Source organism: Apiospora aurea (assembly GCF_038362705.1).
Source record: "Apiospora aurea strain CBS 24483 chromosome Unknown utg000005l_segment0_segment0, whole genome shotgun sequence".
NCBI lineage: Eukaryota > Fungi > Ascomycota > Sordariomycetes > Amphisphaeriales > Apiosporaceae > Apiospora > Apiospora aurea.
This window is the reverse complement of record NW_027117392.1, coordinates 208214-226509: the sequence shown is the minus strand read 5'-3', so window position 1 is coordinate 226509 and position 18296 is coordinate 208214. Positions and strand designations below refer to the sequence as shown.

Below are 18296 nucleotides of genomic sequence, written 5' to 3'. Positions count from 1 at the left end.
GACAATGAGGATGGAGCAATACTGTTCCTCGGCGATCAGTTTCGCCTTATGGAGGTTCGGGATATCACACAGTATGTCGCCGACCTATTGAGGATCGTGATCTACTCAATTACATATCTCGGAGCGGGCTCCGTTCCCCGCGGACCCTTGGACTTTCCCGCCACACAAAACGCTATCAGATGGAGAAGTGGCATGGGACCATGCATGCCGCCCCATCCCCGTGCCGCTGACCTGTCAGGAACAAAAGCAAGCCATTGGCATTTTGCGATGCTCTCACATACACATATGCAGCTTCTAAACATCTATGGTCCACTGGTCTTCCGCAACGCCCGCCCACAGCAGGAGCTTACGGTTCGCAGCATGAAACTGGTCTGCAAACTCCTGCGTGCCAGGCAGGGGCCCGTCGGCGTACTTGAGGGCGGCGTCGTGCCAAGACCGGATCGCCCGCGTGTAACTCACGTCGTGTCCGCAGTTCCCCCGCGCCAGGCGCAGCAGCTCGTGGAGGTAGCCGTGGAACACGTCCCAGAGCTCGGCGGTGGTGGGGAACGGCGGCTCTTCTTGTGCGTCTTCTTCTTCCGGGGGAGACGCCCCCAGCACCGCCGTGAGGACCTGCACGAGCTCAAACAGGTCGACCATCCACGGCTCACCGGCCCGCCGCTTCGTGTGGGCGCAGCCGCGGATGCAGTACTCGATCGCGGCGAGGGGGTCGCCCTGCGCCTGGTTGAGCCGGCCCAGCGTCTTGTAGATGGAGGGCAGCGGCTCCAGGCTCGGCGGCCACTGGCCGGTCGGGTAGGCCTTGTCGGCGAGGTCCTCCATGTGGTCGGCCAGAGAGTCTACGTCGACGGGCTTTCCGGAGAGGGTGAAGCCGGACACCGCCTCATTCATGCTGGCAAAAAGATTTTCCTGGGCGGAACGTATGGACTGCGTCTTGGCTTCGTCTCCGTGCGTGACACACACATGCTCCGCGAGCTCACTCTGGCAGCGTGAACCTGTGACTCACTGTCAGCACCAATATGCTAGTATTAGGGGTAGTAGCCTTGATGTATACGCACAAGTACAAACGAAGAAATATTCGACTTGCAAGAGCTTCTGTCGTAGTAGCACATCGCTCTGTACATCAGTATAGCAATGCGCTAGTTCTTCGCCAGCCTCCACGGCCCGCAACGTTCGGACTAGTAGCTCGTTGCCGTCGAAAGATATGAGCACGTTCGGATCGCATGAGTGGTTCATTATGGCACCGACAACATCTACCGCTGTCCCCATGACAGCGCTCTGCCCGGGCAGTCGTATAGCCATGCTATTCGTGAGAATCTATAGTACGGTGAGCCGAAAGAAAGAAAGAAGAAGAAGAAGAAAGGGGTCAACATTCGCAGAAAGACTCGGAACTTACAACGCAATAGATTCTTTCTATTGTATCTATGTCGAGCGCGGTTTCTGTGTGGGCCTTGGCTTCCTTGGCGATGCGAGATACCGTCTCCGTTTCGGGCCCTTGTTGGTGGCCGGACTGATGCGGCATCAACGTCATCAGACCTTGCCATTGGTGGTCCGGCAGGAGGCCGTGCTTCTTGTGGATGAGGATGCGGTACAACGCTCTAGCTCGGATCCCTAGACCGCCCGATTTCAGGAACGACGCGCACTCGTATTTGTGATAGGCCTCGAAGGCCGTGTTCCGGCATGACTTTGCGGTGGCATGTTGTGAGCAGTTGCGCAGCATAGCTGTTTGTTGTGTCTGTTTTGGCGAGAGGGGGCAAAGGCTTTACCTCGGTGCAGTAGTTGCAGATGTGGCATCCCGTGCAGTCCACCAAGGCCTCGACCGGGTCGCGCCGGGTCCGGAAGCGGCCGCTCGGGAGGACTTTGTTGGCGTTGTTGGCGTAGCAGAAGTCGCACACGGTGGACAGGCTGTCCGGGACGCAGGTGACGGCCGGCTTGGAGCGGAAGACCTCTTGGCCGGCCGGGACGGCGGTTTCGGTGAAGAGGCCGCTGCCGGCGCCGGGGGTCCGTGATTTGCGCGCCCGCAGCGTGTTGCCCGTGCTGATCTGGGATAGGAGAAGCTGACACAGGTCGGGGTTCTCATGGAAGGGGACGGTGTCGGCGGACGACATTTTTGGCGCGCAGGTTTGGTGATGTCGTGGTCTAGCTCTCAAGCGTTACTACTGATGTCCAAGTGAATGAGGATGATTTGAATGATTACCTGGGCACTGCAAGCAGGAAAATTGTTGTTGCTCGCATTTGGTGACATCCGGACTGATGACGTAGAGTTGGGTGGGGCGGACATCGGGAGGGTTCGTCTTGATTGATCGTAATGAGGGACGGAACACGGCAACGAACGTGGTACAAGGTCAGGCTTCTGCAGGTCTCGGATTTCCGCTGCCGCGTCCACGTGAGAATGTCTCGGCTTTGCATTGTCTTCTGATATATGAATCATCATCATCTCACCATGGAAGGCCAGGCTGTACGTGCTTTACGATATTATTGCCATCTCTTTTGTTCTATCACCCCTTGGCTACCCAATTGCTGCTCAGTGAGAAGTACGTTAGGTACCCACACACCCACTTGAAAACCTTCCATGGGCGACGAACGGTGTAAGTCCAACAGAGCCCACCTTCCCATCTGGGCAGTCGCCAGGTTGGGCCGAGTAACTTCAAATGGAAATACAACAAGATCGCAATGAAACAACCTGGAAGCATTCAGATCCTGCTAACCTGTGGCTTTTCGGAAAGGCCCTGACGGCGTTTGGCGTCATACCTATGACATTGGAGTTACCCACCAATCTTGTGTGGGCTTTACTTGGCAACCCCCTTGGGAATCCCATGGGTGCATGTGCCCATTGCCAGAAGCATTCCACGTCTCGCAGACTTCAACTCTGCCAGCCCAAGACAGGTTGGATGCCCCAAACTGCAATCGATATCGACATGGATCGCCAGTGGGATAATGATTAATCAATAACAGCCGGCCGCGAGTCTAGCCTAACGTCTAGGGTGATCGGTGCAACAATGGTCCGACACGCTTACGGCTGGCGGCGCATCGCGAGGGAGACAGCTTCAGCCTCACCTGGTGCACTTGAACCCTCGCTGATACGGTGACCACGAGGTCAAGATGAGACTCGTAAACACTCGTACGCTGGAAAGCATCGAGTTCTTCGTCGAAAGGGTCCCCAGATATGCCATCCTTTCGCATACCTGGGGCAAAGGGGAAATGACCCTGCAAGAGATGCAGTCCCCAACCCCTCAAACGTCGGTGAAGGCAGGATATCAGAAAATCAAGGCCGCCGCGAACCGGGCCCTGGGCGACAGCTATGAGTGGATCTGGATCGACACGTGCTGCATCGACAAGACGAGCAGCGCCGAGCTCTCCGAGGCCATCAACTCCATGTACCAGTACTACGCCGAGTCCGCCGTGTGCTACGCCTACCTGGCCGATTTCTCGCAGCTGCGCCCGGCCTTCAGGTTCGAGGACTCGCGCTGGTTCACCCGGGGCTGGACGCTGCAGGAGCTCATCGCGCCCAGTAAGGTCATCTTCTTCGACGTCAACTGGATGTGCGTCGGCGACACCACCGAGGACCACGTCCTCAGCCAGATCCTGAGCGCCACCAAGATTTCGGCCGAGTGCCTCCGCGGCGTCCAGAAGCCGGACGAGTTCAGCATCGCGCGGCGGATGAGCTGGGCCGCGCAGCGCGAGTGTACCCGCATCGAGGATGTGGCGTACAGTCTTATGGGTCTCTTCGACGTCAATATGCCCCTCCTCTACGGGGAGGGGAAGAAGGCGTTCACGCGGCTCCAGGAGGAGATCCTGAAGGATACCGACGATTAGACCATTTTTGCTTGGACCGTCCCTGCGGAGAACCAGCGGTCTTTCAACACGGTGGGGATCCTCGCCGAGTCGCCGGCCGACTTTGCTTCTAGCGCGTCGTTGATCCAATTCTTCCCAGAGTTGAGCAAACCCTCGACTATGACCAACTTGGGATTGTCGGTCCATTTACCTCTGATACCCCGTGATTACTCGCCGTTATCACATCTTTCTCAAGGGTTTCTCACAACCGAGATTGAGGTTGTCTCAGCAGTCCTCAACTGTGGCCGAAGTTCGACGGACCTTGCCATAATACGTCTTTTGCGGGTGAAGCCCAGGGGTCTAGTTGGCAGTACGGGCTCTAAGATTTATTACCGATTAGGCATGTCCAGACTCGATTTCGTCTACACCTCTAAGGAGTACAACGCCGAAAAGAGCGACATTTTTATAGCCAAAAAGCTCCAGGTCGGGGCACATCACGCTCTGTTTGATCATGGGGGGATTCATCTTCAGAACCTCCCATTGTCCCCAGAACTCGGGGCCATAGATACCGCCGATCCATTGTACGGCTACGTCGTGAAGTCGGTAGTGGGGCCCTGGCTCATCCCAACCTCGCCGCAACAACGCAAAGTCAGCTGGTCATCACTATATGGTTGCGTCTTCTTCCAGACCTCCGATCTAGGCGCCTACAACGACCCGTTCCACATCAACTTCGAGTCCCCCATGCGGGCACCGTTCTATCTGAGCATCGGCTACTCCGATAACTGGGTTCAGCTCAGCGCCATCCTGGGCTCCTGCACGGACGTGCCTCCCCAAGGCGGGCAGGGCCCGCGGCCGCGGCCCAACGTGGATGCCTACCTGGCCGAGCGCCAGAGCTACCGGGACCGGTACGGGACGCTGATCACGACGCAGCTGCAGGTGGGGACGGACGTCTTCGTCACGGCGTCTCTGCACCGGGAGGACCCCCGTACGAGCGAAGGGGAGGCGGCCGGGAGCCGTCCGCACTTTTTGGTGTTTGTGGAGATTTCGTCGCCCGCGCCGCCCTCGCCTCGCAAATTGCCGCAGAAGCAGCAGACGAGTAATGCGGTGTACGTGCCGCAGCTCCAGCAGTCCCCGATGCAGATTCCGCAGCCGTTTCGGAGCCCGGAGTTGAATAAGAGGGGGTTAAAGTCCATGGGGAAAATGTTCTCATTCAAGAGGAATGATAGTGCCCCTTAGCAAACCGCGAGGGCACTATTATCTTAGAAAGATGGTGAAGATCAGAAGAAATTATAGTGTTGGTGGTAAGCAATGGGAGCCAGGCATTATATTTAGTTATTGGGGGAGCATCGGAAATCCGATGAGACGTGCTTGACACTTTAATATCATCATCGGGATATCGAGTAACGTGTCGGATGCCTCCGGCACTAGCCAGGTATAATATAGTGAAGGGAGTCCGCCCAGGTTGGAATCGACGTCTTGTCCCTTACTATATATGAATAGTGCAAGATGCTATTATTTAATGGAAAGTAATTAAACTGCGAAATTAGCCTAGAAAGCTAAATGAGGTAGGTAAATTCCTATGTGAACAGCTATTTTTAAGCTTACTTTATTAATATAGAAACTCTAAGCGTTTTAAATACGAGTCTTATAAATTAATAATATAAGATATAACCCTTACTAGCTACCCCCCCTTTTTAATTAACCCCTTTTAATTTTAAATAATTTTAAAGCCTTTAAGTAATAATAATAGTATATAAAAGGATTAAATTTTATTCGTTTATTAATTAAAGTAAATTAATCTCTTTTTTTTTCTTTTTTTACTACTATTAATATAATTAAAAAAGTACGTATTACGTAAATAGTTTAAAACGTATTAATTAACGGAAATACTAACCGTGCGGCTAAAAATTATAATATTAATAAAGGTACTCTTTATAATTAATTTAAAGGTTAACCTTTAAAAAAAAAGAAGTATAAAACCCTTTAATTTTTCACCCTTACCGAAGAAACTTTTTTAATTAAATAAGCTTTTTTAAGTTAACTTAAGTTACGCACTTATATACTAGCTTTTTATATATATATTTAATATATTCTCTTTATAAAAAAAGTTAATTACTTTATTAATAAGCGATAAGTACACCGTTTTTTAAAACGGTATTTAACCTTTAAAATTATATATATTAAAGCGATAAATTTCCGGCGCTTTATATATATATTAAACGGAGCCGTGCGAGGGTTTTTTAATTAAAGTAATATAGTACGTTAGCCTATGCGCTGGTTAGTGTGGAGACCCTACACTAGCCCCACCACCCTGTTATTAAAACCGACCTGCCGCATCGGCCCTAGCTCGATTTTCTCTTCCTTTCCTTCTTTATCGTAAATTCCATTTATTTTAAAACTTACTTATAGCCCCGTCTTATTAAAACTTAATAGTGTAACTATTTATAACCGCCTCTTTTATTATTTAATAATACGATATTTTACCTATTTATTCGAATTAATTAATATTACTTTTACCGTTAACGTGATTTATTACTACGCGACGTATATTACTTAGCGACGCACTTTAATTTAATTCTAATATAATTAAACTTTAACGCGTAATATTTTTATAACTATAATGCCTAATTAATCTTAAAAAGATCGGATAGTTTTAATAATTTAAACGATACGAAACGAACCGAATTAAATAAATTAAAGAGTAATAATAAAAGTTTATAATATACCCGAATTAATTTTACGTTATTAAATTTACGGCCGAACTTTAAAACGCGAAATCCGACCGAAACGACGTAAAATAAATTTAATTAAAAAAGAGGTACTTCGTAAACATATAATTAATCTAAAAATTCGAAGGATATTTCCCGATTTTACTAGTGTAAAAAATATGGCTAATTTTTTTACCGCGTCGCGCGGCGGCGACCGCGTCGGTAAGTATTAGGTTAAGCGTTTTATCGACCGTAACCCGGATTTAAAAACTAAAATAAATCGTTAATACGATTATTAAAGGGCTTTTTACGAAGATTTCAAAGTTATTTTTACTTGGTTTACGCTAATTACGAATATAAAGGCGAAATATAAAATTGTTAACGAAAACATTTAAAATTTCGACGAAACCGGCTTTATAATAAATATAATCGGGTTAATACTCGTCGTAATACGCGCTAAGCGGCGTAAAAAAGCGAAGTCGGTTTAGCCTAATAATCGGGAATAAATAACGGCGATTAAATATATTAATTTATAAGGCTAATATATTCCGCCGTTTTTAATTATTTAAAACTAATATTACCTCGTAAATTAATCCCGCGAAACCGATTTACCGAGTAATTAAATAATTAAGCCGATTTCTAATAACTAAACTAATAACGAAATAAACTTAAACTGGATTAAATACTTCGATAAATATATTAAATCGTAAACGAAAGGTTACTACCGCCTTTTAATTCTCGACGGCTATAAGAGCTATATTTCGGCCGAATTCGAGGTATATTATTAAAATAACGATATTATTATTATTAATATACCTCCTTATTTATAATACTTGTTTTAACTTCTCGATATAATATTTTATTTGCTTTTAAAGCGTGTTTATTCGAAAAAATCGAGCTATTTATTAAGGCTTTTATAAATTATATTATTAAGCTTAAATTCTTTATCGCCTTTAAAGCCGCGTATTTTATTATTTTTACGGAAACTAATATTAAATCTAAATTTAACGTATTTAATTTAATACCTTATAACCTTAACGAGGTAATTAATAAGCTAAATATACGTCTCCGGACGCCTACACTTAACCTATCCCGTCTAGGGATAGCTAATACTTACGACCCTTAAACGCCGTCTAACCCTTAATAAATAATTAAGCACTCTATTTATATTAAAAAGAGGGTATTTACCTATTAAAAAAAGCTTTTCGACGCCGATTTTAAATATAATAAACTAAATAGCGAAAAATATAATTAAAATAGCCTATAAAATAATTTTTATACGCGATAAAATATATATATTAAAAGAGGCTAATTTAGTATTTTTTAAGCGCCGGAAAGTTAAAAAATCGCGAGTTTAGTTTAAAGGAGCCCTTATTATTAAGGAATTTTAATAGCTATAAGATGAAAAGGTAAAAGGGAAGCGTTTAGCGCCCGATAAAAGTAAAAATAGGGGTTCGTTAAAGCGAAAGGCGACCGGTAGAAGGCGCTGTAGTATTTACGGCGAAATAAGTTATAATACGTAAACATGTAAAAAAGATATAAAATTAAGCGAGGAATCGGATAGCGAGTAATTTTAATTAATTTTAAACGTTATAGTTAAATTAATTTATATAAAAGGGTTGAGAAATAAAAAAAGTGCGTCGCCAAGTAATATACGTCGCGTAGTGGTAAACCACGTTATATAATAAAGAAATAAACCTTAATTAATCGACGTTAAAAACTCTTAGCGCTTAACGATTCACCTTAAAATAAACGCGTTATAACGCGTAATAAAAACGACTATACCTTTTAAATTAAAGCTAAGCGATATATATAATTTAATTAAGGTACCTTCGTAAAGCTCGTTAATAAACCTAAAGAATTTAATAAAAAGTTAACTCGCTTTTCCCGCCGCTCTTTTAACCGATATAACTTATTAATTAACTTAAAGATCGAGTTAACGTAAACCACTTAAAATAATCCCGATAACGTAGAAAATAAATAAGGCTTTTATACCCTTACCGATTTCGAATAATTATAAAAAGAAGCCTAATCTTTATAATACGACACTACTATTAATAACTTAAATAATAAAGACTTATAAGCTCGATTAAACGCCTTATCCGATCGATATACACGTAACGGTAATAAAGCTACTTTCCCTTTCGCTTCGTAAATTAAAGTTAAAAAGCTAAATAGCCTTTTAAAAATAAACTTATAACTATTAATAAGTTTAAAAATATATATAATAACTTAAATGAATTATTCTAAAAAATACGCCTCGCTTTCTTATTAAGTCACGCTCGCACGGTATAAATATTTAATCTCTATATTAAGGCTTATTAAGCGAACTCTTAATTAAATATAATTACTATTTAAACTAAATACCTAGTTTCTCTCCCTCTGTTTAACTACTATAATATTTATAAAAGTAAAAACCTAATAAAAGAATAATTTAAAATTAATAAACTAAATAATGAACTTAACTCGTTAAAATCTACTTTAAAAGAATTAATTAAAGCTTATAACGAAACTATTACCGCTTAAAAGTCCGTAAAGGCGACCGTGAACGACTTAACTATTAACCTTATAAAAACTAATATCGAATCGATAAATCGATTAAAGTAATTATATAACGCTTAAACCGCCGTTACTCGATTAATTATAAATAAACGTAATAATACTCCCTTTACTATAATTAATAATAAAGGCACCCGCTATAAAAAAAATCGTAAAATAAAAATCGACGATTTTTATAGCGATAAAAATAAAAACAAAGTTCTTTTTAAAGTTTAATTCCATTAAATCAAGGATATATAAACCGAGAACGCCGATTACTTTACTTTTAATAGCTAGGTATTTAATATTATTTATAACTATATAAAAAGAGAGGCCGCCCGTAAACTACTACCTTTTTTTAAGACTATTACCTGAATCGTATTACTATTACCGATAAACTCCTCGACTATTTATAAAAGCGCTACTTTAATTATACTTTTTATAAAAAAACTAAAAAAATACGACTAATTAAAAATAACTTCCCTAGCCGGATATTAAAAATTCCTATCCGACTTTATCTAATTAACCGGAGAAAAAGAATTCTCTTATATTTCCTAAAAAGAAAGTTTTTATAATAAGCTTATGCTTCGCGTTATAATTATTACCGTTATAATATATTTCAACGAAACTATCGACTTTAATACCTACGTTAAATATTATAAGTAAATAATTTAAAGCTTCGTAAACGTGAACGAGAAGAAAAAGCGGTCCGATAAACCCACTTTTTCGTTAAACGTTAAAAATAACTTTAATAATAAAAACGATAAAGCTAGCGGTTTTAAAACTATTATCTATATAAAGTCTACTTTATTAATAAATAACTCTTTAATTAAAACTTACTTTCCTCTTATTACTATTAAAGAGATTTAAAAGCTAATAAAAAAAAGATACTGCTTTAACTATCACTAGATTAATCACCGGAAAGCTAACTATCCCTTAAAATAATATAATACCGGAGGACGTAAACCTATTAACATTAACGAAATCTATCGAAAGTATAAAGGATTTTTATTTAACCTCCCTTTTAATAATCGTAAACTTAATTAAACCTTTATCGAATTAAAGGGATCAAAAAGTTAATCCTAAAGAATAAGGACTCCCTCTTAAAATAAATATTAACTGCCGTTAAAAATAATTTAATAACGATACTATTTAATTTTCTATAAAAACTAATTAAAAAATCCTTTTTAATTTTTAAATATATTATAACGTGGTTTACCACTACGCGACGTATATTACTTAACGACGCACTTTAATTTAATTCCAATATAATTAAACTTTAACGCGTAATATTTTCACAACTATAATACTTAATTAATCCCAAGAAAATCGGATAGTTTTAATAATGTAAGCGACACGAAACGAACCGAATTAAATAAGCTAAAAAGTAATAATAAAAGTTTATAATATACCTAAATTAATTTTACGCTATCGAATTTACAGCCGAACTTTAAAACGCGGAATCCGACCGAAACGACGTAAAATAAATCCAATTAAAAAAAGGTACTTCGTAAATATATAACTAATTTAAATATTTAAAGGATAACTTTTAATTTCGTTAATATAAAAAATATAACTAATTTTTTTACCGCGTCGCGCGGCGGCGATTACGTTAGTAAGCATTAAATTAGGCGCTTTATTAACCGTAACCCGGACTTAAAAATTAAAATAAATCGTTAATATAATTATTAGAGGGCTTTTTACGAAGATTTTAAAGTTATTTCTACCTGGTTTACGTTAATCGCGAATATAAAAGCGAAATACGAGATTATCGACGAAAACATTTAAAATTTCGACGAGACCGGCTTTATAATAAGCATAATCGGGTTAATACTCGTCGTAATACGCGCCGAACGGCGTAAAAAAACGAAGTCGGTTTAGTTTAATAATCGAAAATAAGTAATAGCGATTAAATATATTAATTCGTAGGGTTAATATATTCCGCCGTTTTTAATCGTTTAAAGCTAATATTATTTCGCGAATTAATCCCGCGAAACCGATTTACCGGGCGATTAAATAATTAAGCTAACTTTTAATAATTAAACTAATAACGAAATAAGCCTAAATTAAATTAAGCACTTCGATAAACATACTAAATCGTAAACGAAGGGTCGCTACCGCCTCTTAATTCTTAACGGCTACGAGAGCTATATTTCGGCCGAATTCGAGGTATATTACTAAAATAACGATATTATTATTATTAATATACCTCCCTATTTATTGCACTTACTTTAGCTTTTTAATATAGTATTTTATTCGTTTTTAAAGCGTGTTTATTCGAAAAAAATCGAGCTATTTATTAAAGTTTTTATAAACTATATTATTAAGCTCGAGTTCTTTATTACCTTTAAAGCCGCGTATTTTACTGTTTTTACGAAAGTTAACATTAAATTTAAATTTAACGTATTTAGGTTAGTACCTTATAACCTTAACGAGGTAATTAATAAATTAAATGTGCGTCTCCGAACGCTTATACTTAACCTATCCCGTTTAAAAACGGCCAGTACTTATAACCTTTAAACGCCGTTTAACTTTTAATAAATAACTAAGCACTCTATTTATATTAAAAAAAGGTGTTTACTTATTAAGGAAACTTTTCGACGCCGATTTTAAATACGGTAAACTAAATAGCGAAGGGTATAATTAAAATAGCCTATAAAATAACCCTTATACGCGATAAAATATATATATTAAAAGAGGTTAATTTAATACTTTTTAAGCGCCGGAGAATTAAAAAATCGCGAGTTTAGTTTAAAAGAGCCTTTACTATTAAAGAATTTTAGTAACTATAAAACGAAAAGGTAAAAAAGAAGCGTTTAACGCTCGATAAAAATAAAAATAAAGGTTCGTCGAAGCGGAGAGCGACCAGTAAAAAGTATTATAATATTTACGAGGAGATAGGTTATAATACGCGAATATATAAAAAAAATATAAAATTAAGTAAGGAATCGAAAAACGAATAGTTTTAATTAATTTTAAGCGTTATAATTAAATTAATTTATATAAAAAGGTCGAGAAGTAAAAAAGGTACGTCGCTAAGTAATATACGTCGCGTAATAATAAACCACGTTATACTTATAAAACTAATTTAGCTATTTATTAATAAAAGCGGGTAATATACCGCTACTTCTATTTAATAGTGCTAACCACCTTATCTAATAACATTTAATAAGGTGTGGCATAGAATATTTATTAAAGCACCCGGTCAGGGGCATGTGGCCAATAAACTGCTCTCTATATAGCCCCACTTCACTATTACTTTTCGGAGGAATATTTATGCGTTTATTGATCCCGATATCTTTAATCTTCCCCTCCTATTATTCCAATCATGAACTGGGTGGCATCCCACGCATTATTACAAACGAACCTCGAGCTCCGTTCTTCCCCCTTGTTATTGTCCCAAGTTGTCGAGACGGCGCACCACGGAAACCAAGAAGAAGGCCAGGTCCTGGCCACGGTGACGGCCTTCCTGGACTCGCTCTCCGACAAGCCGCCGCCCCTGACCGAGACGCACAAGCACGTGCTCCCGTCCGCCTACGCGGTCGACTGGCGCGCCCATGCGGGCGAGCTCATCCAGACGCCCCGGAACGCGTACGTGGCCGAGATGGAACGGCGGCTCGAACGCATGCGAGAGGCGGGCCTGCGCTCCTTCGTTCAGTCCCTGGCCGACCCCGCCGCCAGCGCGGATACGGGCTTGCCGCCGCCGCGGGTCTGGGTCGATGCGGGGCAGGGGATTGCGGCGGTCTGGGCGGGGTTCGGTATGAGGTCTAATGGGGAGGAGAAGTACCGGGGCGTTGGGGCGTTCACGCTGTACAGCACTAGCAGCTCTGAGCAGACCGAGGAGGAGGGGAAAAGGGGCGGTGGTCGTTGGAAGATCGCGGCCTTTGCGGATTCACGCTGGGATCCCGAGTACTTCCGCCCGCGGCCCACGCCGGACGCGCAGGCGACGGAGGAGCTGCTCGCGACTGCTCGTGCATTTACAGCTTTGCTTAACTCCGGGAAGGGAGATACAGATGCCGCGGTGTTACCGGGCTGCATCACGCACCGGCTGGACAAGAACGGACTATACTCGGAGCCTTTCCAAGGCCTACTACTAGCAGACGAAACAACAGGACAGCAGCAGCGACGCAATATCGAGGTGCTGGACGGGGAGGGACGCGCCGTGGGTGGGGTGGGGTTCCTCTGGATGCATTACGCCGTAGGGACGGCCCAGGAGGATGGACAAATGAGGACAAGGAGCACCGCGACGCTGACTTTCTTGCAAAGAAACGGGAAGTGGCTTGTCAGTGGCGTGCAAGAGGCAGAGCGTCTGGCTTCTTGATGACACATCCTCGGCGTCGGTGCGGCTTTCTCCTGCCGCCTCCTGATTATCAACTCTTAGGCATAGCCGCCGCGGACGGATAACAGTTAGATGTATCCGAAATAGAGCCACGGTTGTGTTTGTAAGTTCATATTGCACTCCAGAAACGAAAAATTAACAAATATAACAAGACAGCAAAGTAAAGCCCCTATAGCGGTGTAAAATGCAGCAACCCTGTAGACTCAAATAAAAACGGGCTGGTTGTAACAAGTAGCTCGAAGATACGCCTGTACATCTCCGACCAGGCTCTAATTTCAGAAAGGTAATAGTCGGGGTCTCTGATTCGTGGAAGATCAGTGACACATCAGAATACCTGCCCAGCTTAAGGTAGCAGAGACAAGAAGAACAACCTCAAGCTACAAACCACTCTTTGATGAGTGAATATATCTTCAGGCATAGGTATGACACATGTAACTCGTCCTCATCCATCAGTAGACGTCGACTGCACCACGCTTATAGATGCAATTGTGTCTACATCCGCTGTTCGCTTGGTATCGTCATTTTTCTAGATAGGCAGCATGCCAACATGTCGCTGGTGTGGTGTTTCACGACACGACGCGTTTTGGCCTCTTGGTACGAATGAATATGGAAGACAATGTGAGACCTTCATGTCTTATCATGGGCCAGTTGAATCTTGATGTGGCCAGTTCCCCGCACTGGCAGGGATGGGACGCACGATGCTGCAGCTTTGACTCTGATGGTGATTGTTGACAGCATTGTTGGGAAGACCAACGCTGATGAGTATGCTAGCAATATGTGACCACAAATTGGAAATGATTGATCCTCCCATATGTAGATGATGGCTCTATTTGATCGACGATAGTCAGCTGCATGATTGGGTTGATATGTGATCAAACTGTGACTGCCGGCATCTTGAATAAGCCATTTGGTCATTTCATCATGCGGCTGAAATGCCCCATTGACGATCAGACAGGCAGCCCCAATCAATGGATAAAAGTGGCTTTGCTTGGTTTCAGGGATGCGGGTGCCTTGGGCATAATTGTGGCGGCTGATAGTGCATGAGGCGGGCATCAACCTCCAACAAAATGCGAGGTCAGCAAAAAAGACACACACACACACACACACACACACACACACACTTTGATGAATAAAGGGTTGACTGGTTGCATAGAATGCAGCAGACACTGTGCAGGTAAGTAAACTTGGATAGCGGTGGTGGGCCGAAGCTGACCAGAAATGCATCATGATCGTCTTTACTCAATCTTGGTCAATACACGCGTACCTAGATTGATGGACGCTGCTTCGAGTAACCACGTGTAACCACGTGTAACCAGTCATGGCCAAGTAGGTCAATCTCTTTGATTTATCTGCCAACAAGTGGCGGACGAGGTAGATGTTGTTGACATACTGTACTCAGACATCCGGTCCAGGTGTACTGCAATGCAATCAAGGAAGAGGCAGGACATTCGCGTGTCACCTATTATTGGCTGGCCGTCAGTGACTTATTTACTTGCCTTACCCAAGCCAGGCGTGCCAGGCTGGCTGACGACTGGAATTGTGGGGGCCGAGCCACCTAAAAATGTTTGGACCCCAGAGGGCTAGGAGGGCCAGTGCCGCAGCGTAGCAGCTAAGACTAAGAGCCTAGAGCCTTCCTAGTGTTAGTGTAGGTACAGTAAAGGCAAAGGCTGTTTGACTGGCATCCATCCATCCATCGGACTCCTTCTATCGGATTCGGGGTTGTGGTTCCTTTGGCGAGAGAAAAATTTCGGCCTCTTTTTCCCCTTCCCTTTCACTCTTCCCCTTCTCTTCTTCAGCGCTCCGTACGTCACGTCCGCCCGCCCTGCGTCAATCCCCAACCCTCTGGGTGACCTGTCGGTTTCAATTTCCTATCACGTCCCTATTCTTCTTCTTGACTGAATCATTTGCGCGACCATTTTTTCGGTTTCCCATTCGGCCATCTACCAGCAGGAACACCCCAAAAAGAGACACATTCGGAACAGTACAGCCCGCCAGCCCACACAACCTAGCAACCTTGTCCAGGTCTGAGGAACAAAGAACCCAAACGAAACATCGTCTGCTTCTCTTTTGCCCGGCCCTGATAAATTTGTGCCTGCTCTGCTCCCGACTGTTGCTGTCTTTTTCCTGCCAGCCAGCCCAACGAGTCTTGCCTTGCGCTCTCTCGTCGTGCCTTCCGAAAAAAGATCAAAGCCAGCCCAATCGAGAAAGCTTTCAGTAGCTCAAGGGTCTTTTTCGCCTGCTCCACCTATTCGAGCCGATTCGCTTTTTTCCCTCTTAGGTGAACCTGACGACATCCGCCCGTCTCTTGGTTGACTCGTGCAGCCCTCAACAAGACCCTTCACCCCGAAACAAGTGGCAGCATCCGAAACCGCCCTACAAGAAGAACACGATTCCGACAAACACGTCCCCTCCACACTCTGCAACGCTTGATCAACCCTGTGACTTTGACTAGTCATGGCGAACATGAATCCATTGCAGTTTGCATACCGAACCCAGAAGGCCATTGGTGTCACCGACGCCGACCCTGTCTACGCCCCGTTGCCCGGCTTCACCAAACCCGAAGGGAACCTGCGGTGCTGCGTTTACTCCCCCTGCGGTCGCTACCTGGCCTGGGCCACCAATGATACCGTTGCCATTGTCGATGCTTCCAGTGCCCAAGTCCTCGCCACCATCGCCGTCGTCAACGTCTTCGAGGTCGCATTTTCTCCCCGTGGCACCTACTTCAGCACCTGGGAGCGTCCCGGCAAGGACGAGAGTGGCGATGCTACCAAGAACCTGAAGGTCTGGAAAACCGTTGAAGATGTCCCCGAGGGATCCCAGAAAGAGCCCATCGGCAAGTTCGTACAAAAGTCGCCCACCGGCTGGAACCTCCAGTACACGAGCGACGAGAAGTTTTGCGCCCGCAGCGTGACCAACGAAGTCCAGTTCTTCCAGAGCCACGACTTCAGCACCGTTTGGAACAAGCTGCGTGTCGAGGGTCTCACTGACTTCGCCTTGGCCCCTGGCCAAAGTCACAATGTGGCCGTATTTGTGCCTGAGCGAAAGGTAAGATTCTTCTGCGCATTAATGCTAGCCTATTTACTCGAATACTAATATGTTCTATGTTAGGGGATGCCGGCCGCAGTTAAGGTTTTCAACGTGCCCCAGTTCAACACCCCTATCTCGCAGAAGACCTTCTTCAAGGGAGACAAGGTGCAGCTGAAGTGGAACAGCTTGGGAACAAGCTTGATTGTGCTGGCGCAAACAGATGTGGACAAGTCGAACAAGAGCTACTATGGCGAGACCACCCTCTATCTGCTGAGCTCCAACGGTACCATCGACACGCGCATCACGCTGGACAAGGAGGGTCCTATCCATGATGTGGAGTGGTCTCCTACTGGCAAGGAGTTTGGTGTCATCTACGGTTACATGCCTGCCAAGACCACCATCTTCAACTTCCGTGCTGTTGCCATGCATTCCTTTGCCATTGGCCCCCGAAACACGATCATCTTCTCGCCCACTGGCCGCTTCGTGCTGGTGGCCGGCTTCGGTAACTTGGCCGGCCAGATTGATGTTTACGATCTTGAGAAGGATTATCGAAAGATCACCACCATCGAGAGCGGCAACCCCAGTGTGTGCCAATGGAGCCCTGACAGCCGTTACATCATGACCGCTACCACCTCCCCTCGTCTCCGTGTGGACAACGGCGTCAAGCTGTGGCATGTTGGCGGCACCCTCATGTACAACGAAGATATGGTCGAGCTGTACACGGTGAGCATGCGACCTACATTGCCCGAGAATATCCCGACCAGCGACCCCTTGACCCCGGTCCCTACTCCCCATTCTTCCGCCGCGACCTTTATGGGAACTGTCAAGACGCCGTCCAAGCCCGTTGGTGCTTACCGGCCCCCAGGAGCGCGAGGCATGTCAACACCTCTTCACTTCAGGCGCGAGGATGAGGGTGGCGCTGCTCATGTTGTGAGCAACGGTGCCCAGAACATCGGACCTAATGGGTTCGGTCGCTCTCGTAACCAAGTGCCCGGAGCCGACTATTCCCGTGCCATCCCTGGCGCTGCTCCTGTCGACACTCCCGGCGCTGAGGGAGACGAGAATCTGTCCAAGGCTGCTATGAAGAACAAGAAGAAGCGGAACAACAAGAAGAACAAGGGTGGCGAGAACGGCGCCCCCCGAGAACAACGCTGGGGGTTTGGCACCTCCGGCCCCGCATGGCAAGGGCTCTGGGTCTGGTAATGAGGGACGCAGCCCCGACCGTCGTGGTGGACAGAAGCAACAGGAGCACCATCGCAGCCGCTCTCGAAACAACCTTCGCCGGGATAACAACCCGGGACGCAGTCGAAGCAACACTCAACGCAATGGTGACACACTCCCGCCGCGTGGCGGAGGAGCACCCCTTGCGCCTCAAGTCCAAACTTCTCAGCCTCCCATGGCAGATGGTCTCCTCTCGCCTGGAAGCCAAAACCCGCTTGCTAAGAAGTTGCGAAGCCTTCAGAAGAAGATCAGAGCGATTGAGGATCTGGAGATGCGCTTGGCCGGCGGAGAGAAGCTGGAAGACACCCAGATGAAGAAGATTTCGACTAAGCCCTCGGTCACGAAAGAGCTCGAGACTTTGGAGCGTGAGGGTCGCTGAAATCTGAAATGAAAGCAGCGCGTCGATACGATAGTATAGTTGGCGGTGAATAACGACCTTAGTGGACACGAGCATTCGTGGGGCTTTGGATTGAGCAAACTAAAAAAGATAGAAGGAAGCTGTACAAGATAATCTTGTAGATGCATTGAGAGGCTCTCTTGGAAACATGGACTGTGTTGCCTGAGGCCACGCTATGGTACTCTACGAAGTTGTATGAATCAAGATTTGACGCCCGCGCACTACCTCGTTCAGCGACTATTTTATTCTGCCGTTGTGAATACTTGTCTAAGACTGAAAACGCCTGTACCGTCCGCCC

At 44.8% G+C, this 18296-nt stretch overlaps 5 protein-coding genes across 5 annotated transcripts; 4 read left to right on the top strand and 1 right to left on the bottom strand.

Moving 5' to 3' along the window:
- Positions 1-294: 294 nt before the first annotated feature.
- PG986_006652 (uncharacterized protein) lies at positions 295-2102 on the bottom strand (the record flags this gene model as incomplete). Its single annotated transcript, XM_066842874.1, has 4 exons — positions 295-989; positions 1053-1311; positions 1391-1678; positions 1761-2102. 4 exons carry the CDS (start codon positions 2100-2102, stop codon positions 295-297), a joined length of 1584 nt encoding a protein of 527 aa, XP_066698986.1.
- A 994-nt stretch (positions 2103-3096) lies between these two features.
- Positions 3097-3810, top strand: PG986_006651 (uncharacterized protein; the record flags this gene model as incomplete). Its single annotated transcript, XM_066842873.1, has 1 exon — positions 3097-3810. The coding sequence occupies one exon, from the start codon at positions 3097-3099 to the stop codon at positions 3808-3810; it is 714 nt and encodes a 237-aa protein (XP_066698985.1).
- Positions 3811-4170: 360 nt separating this feature from the next.
- PG986_006650 (uncharacterized protein) lies at positions 4171-5004 on the top strand (the record flags this gene model as incomplete). The annotated part of the gene is made up of 1 exon (XM_066842872.1): positions 4171-5004. The coding sequence occupies one exon, from the start codon at positions 4171-4173 to the stop codon at positions 5002-5004; it is 834 nt and encodes a 277-aa protein (XP_066698984.1).
- A 7338-nt stretch (positions 5005-12342) lies between these two features.
- PG986_006649 (uncharacterized protein) lies at positions 12343-13335 on the top strand (the record flags this gene model as incomplete). Its single annotated transcript, XM_066842871.1, has 1 exon — positions 12343-13335. One exon carries the CDS (start codon positions 12343-12345, stop codon positions 13333-13335), a length of 993 nt encoding a protein of 330 aa, XP_066698983.1.
- Positions 13336-15807: 2472 nt separating this feature from the next.
- PG986_006648 (uncharacterized protein) lies at positions 15808-17980 on the top strand (the record flags this gene model as incomplete). Its single annotated transcript, XM_066842870.1, is given in 3 exon segments — positions 15808-16398; positions 16462-17574; positions 17588-17980. 3 exon segments carry the CDS (start codon positions 15808-15810, stop codon positions 17978-17980), a joined length of 2097 nt encoding a protein of 698 aa, XP_066698982.1.
- Between the last annotated feature and the right edge of the window lie 316 nt (positions 17981-18296).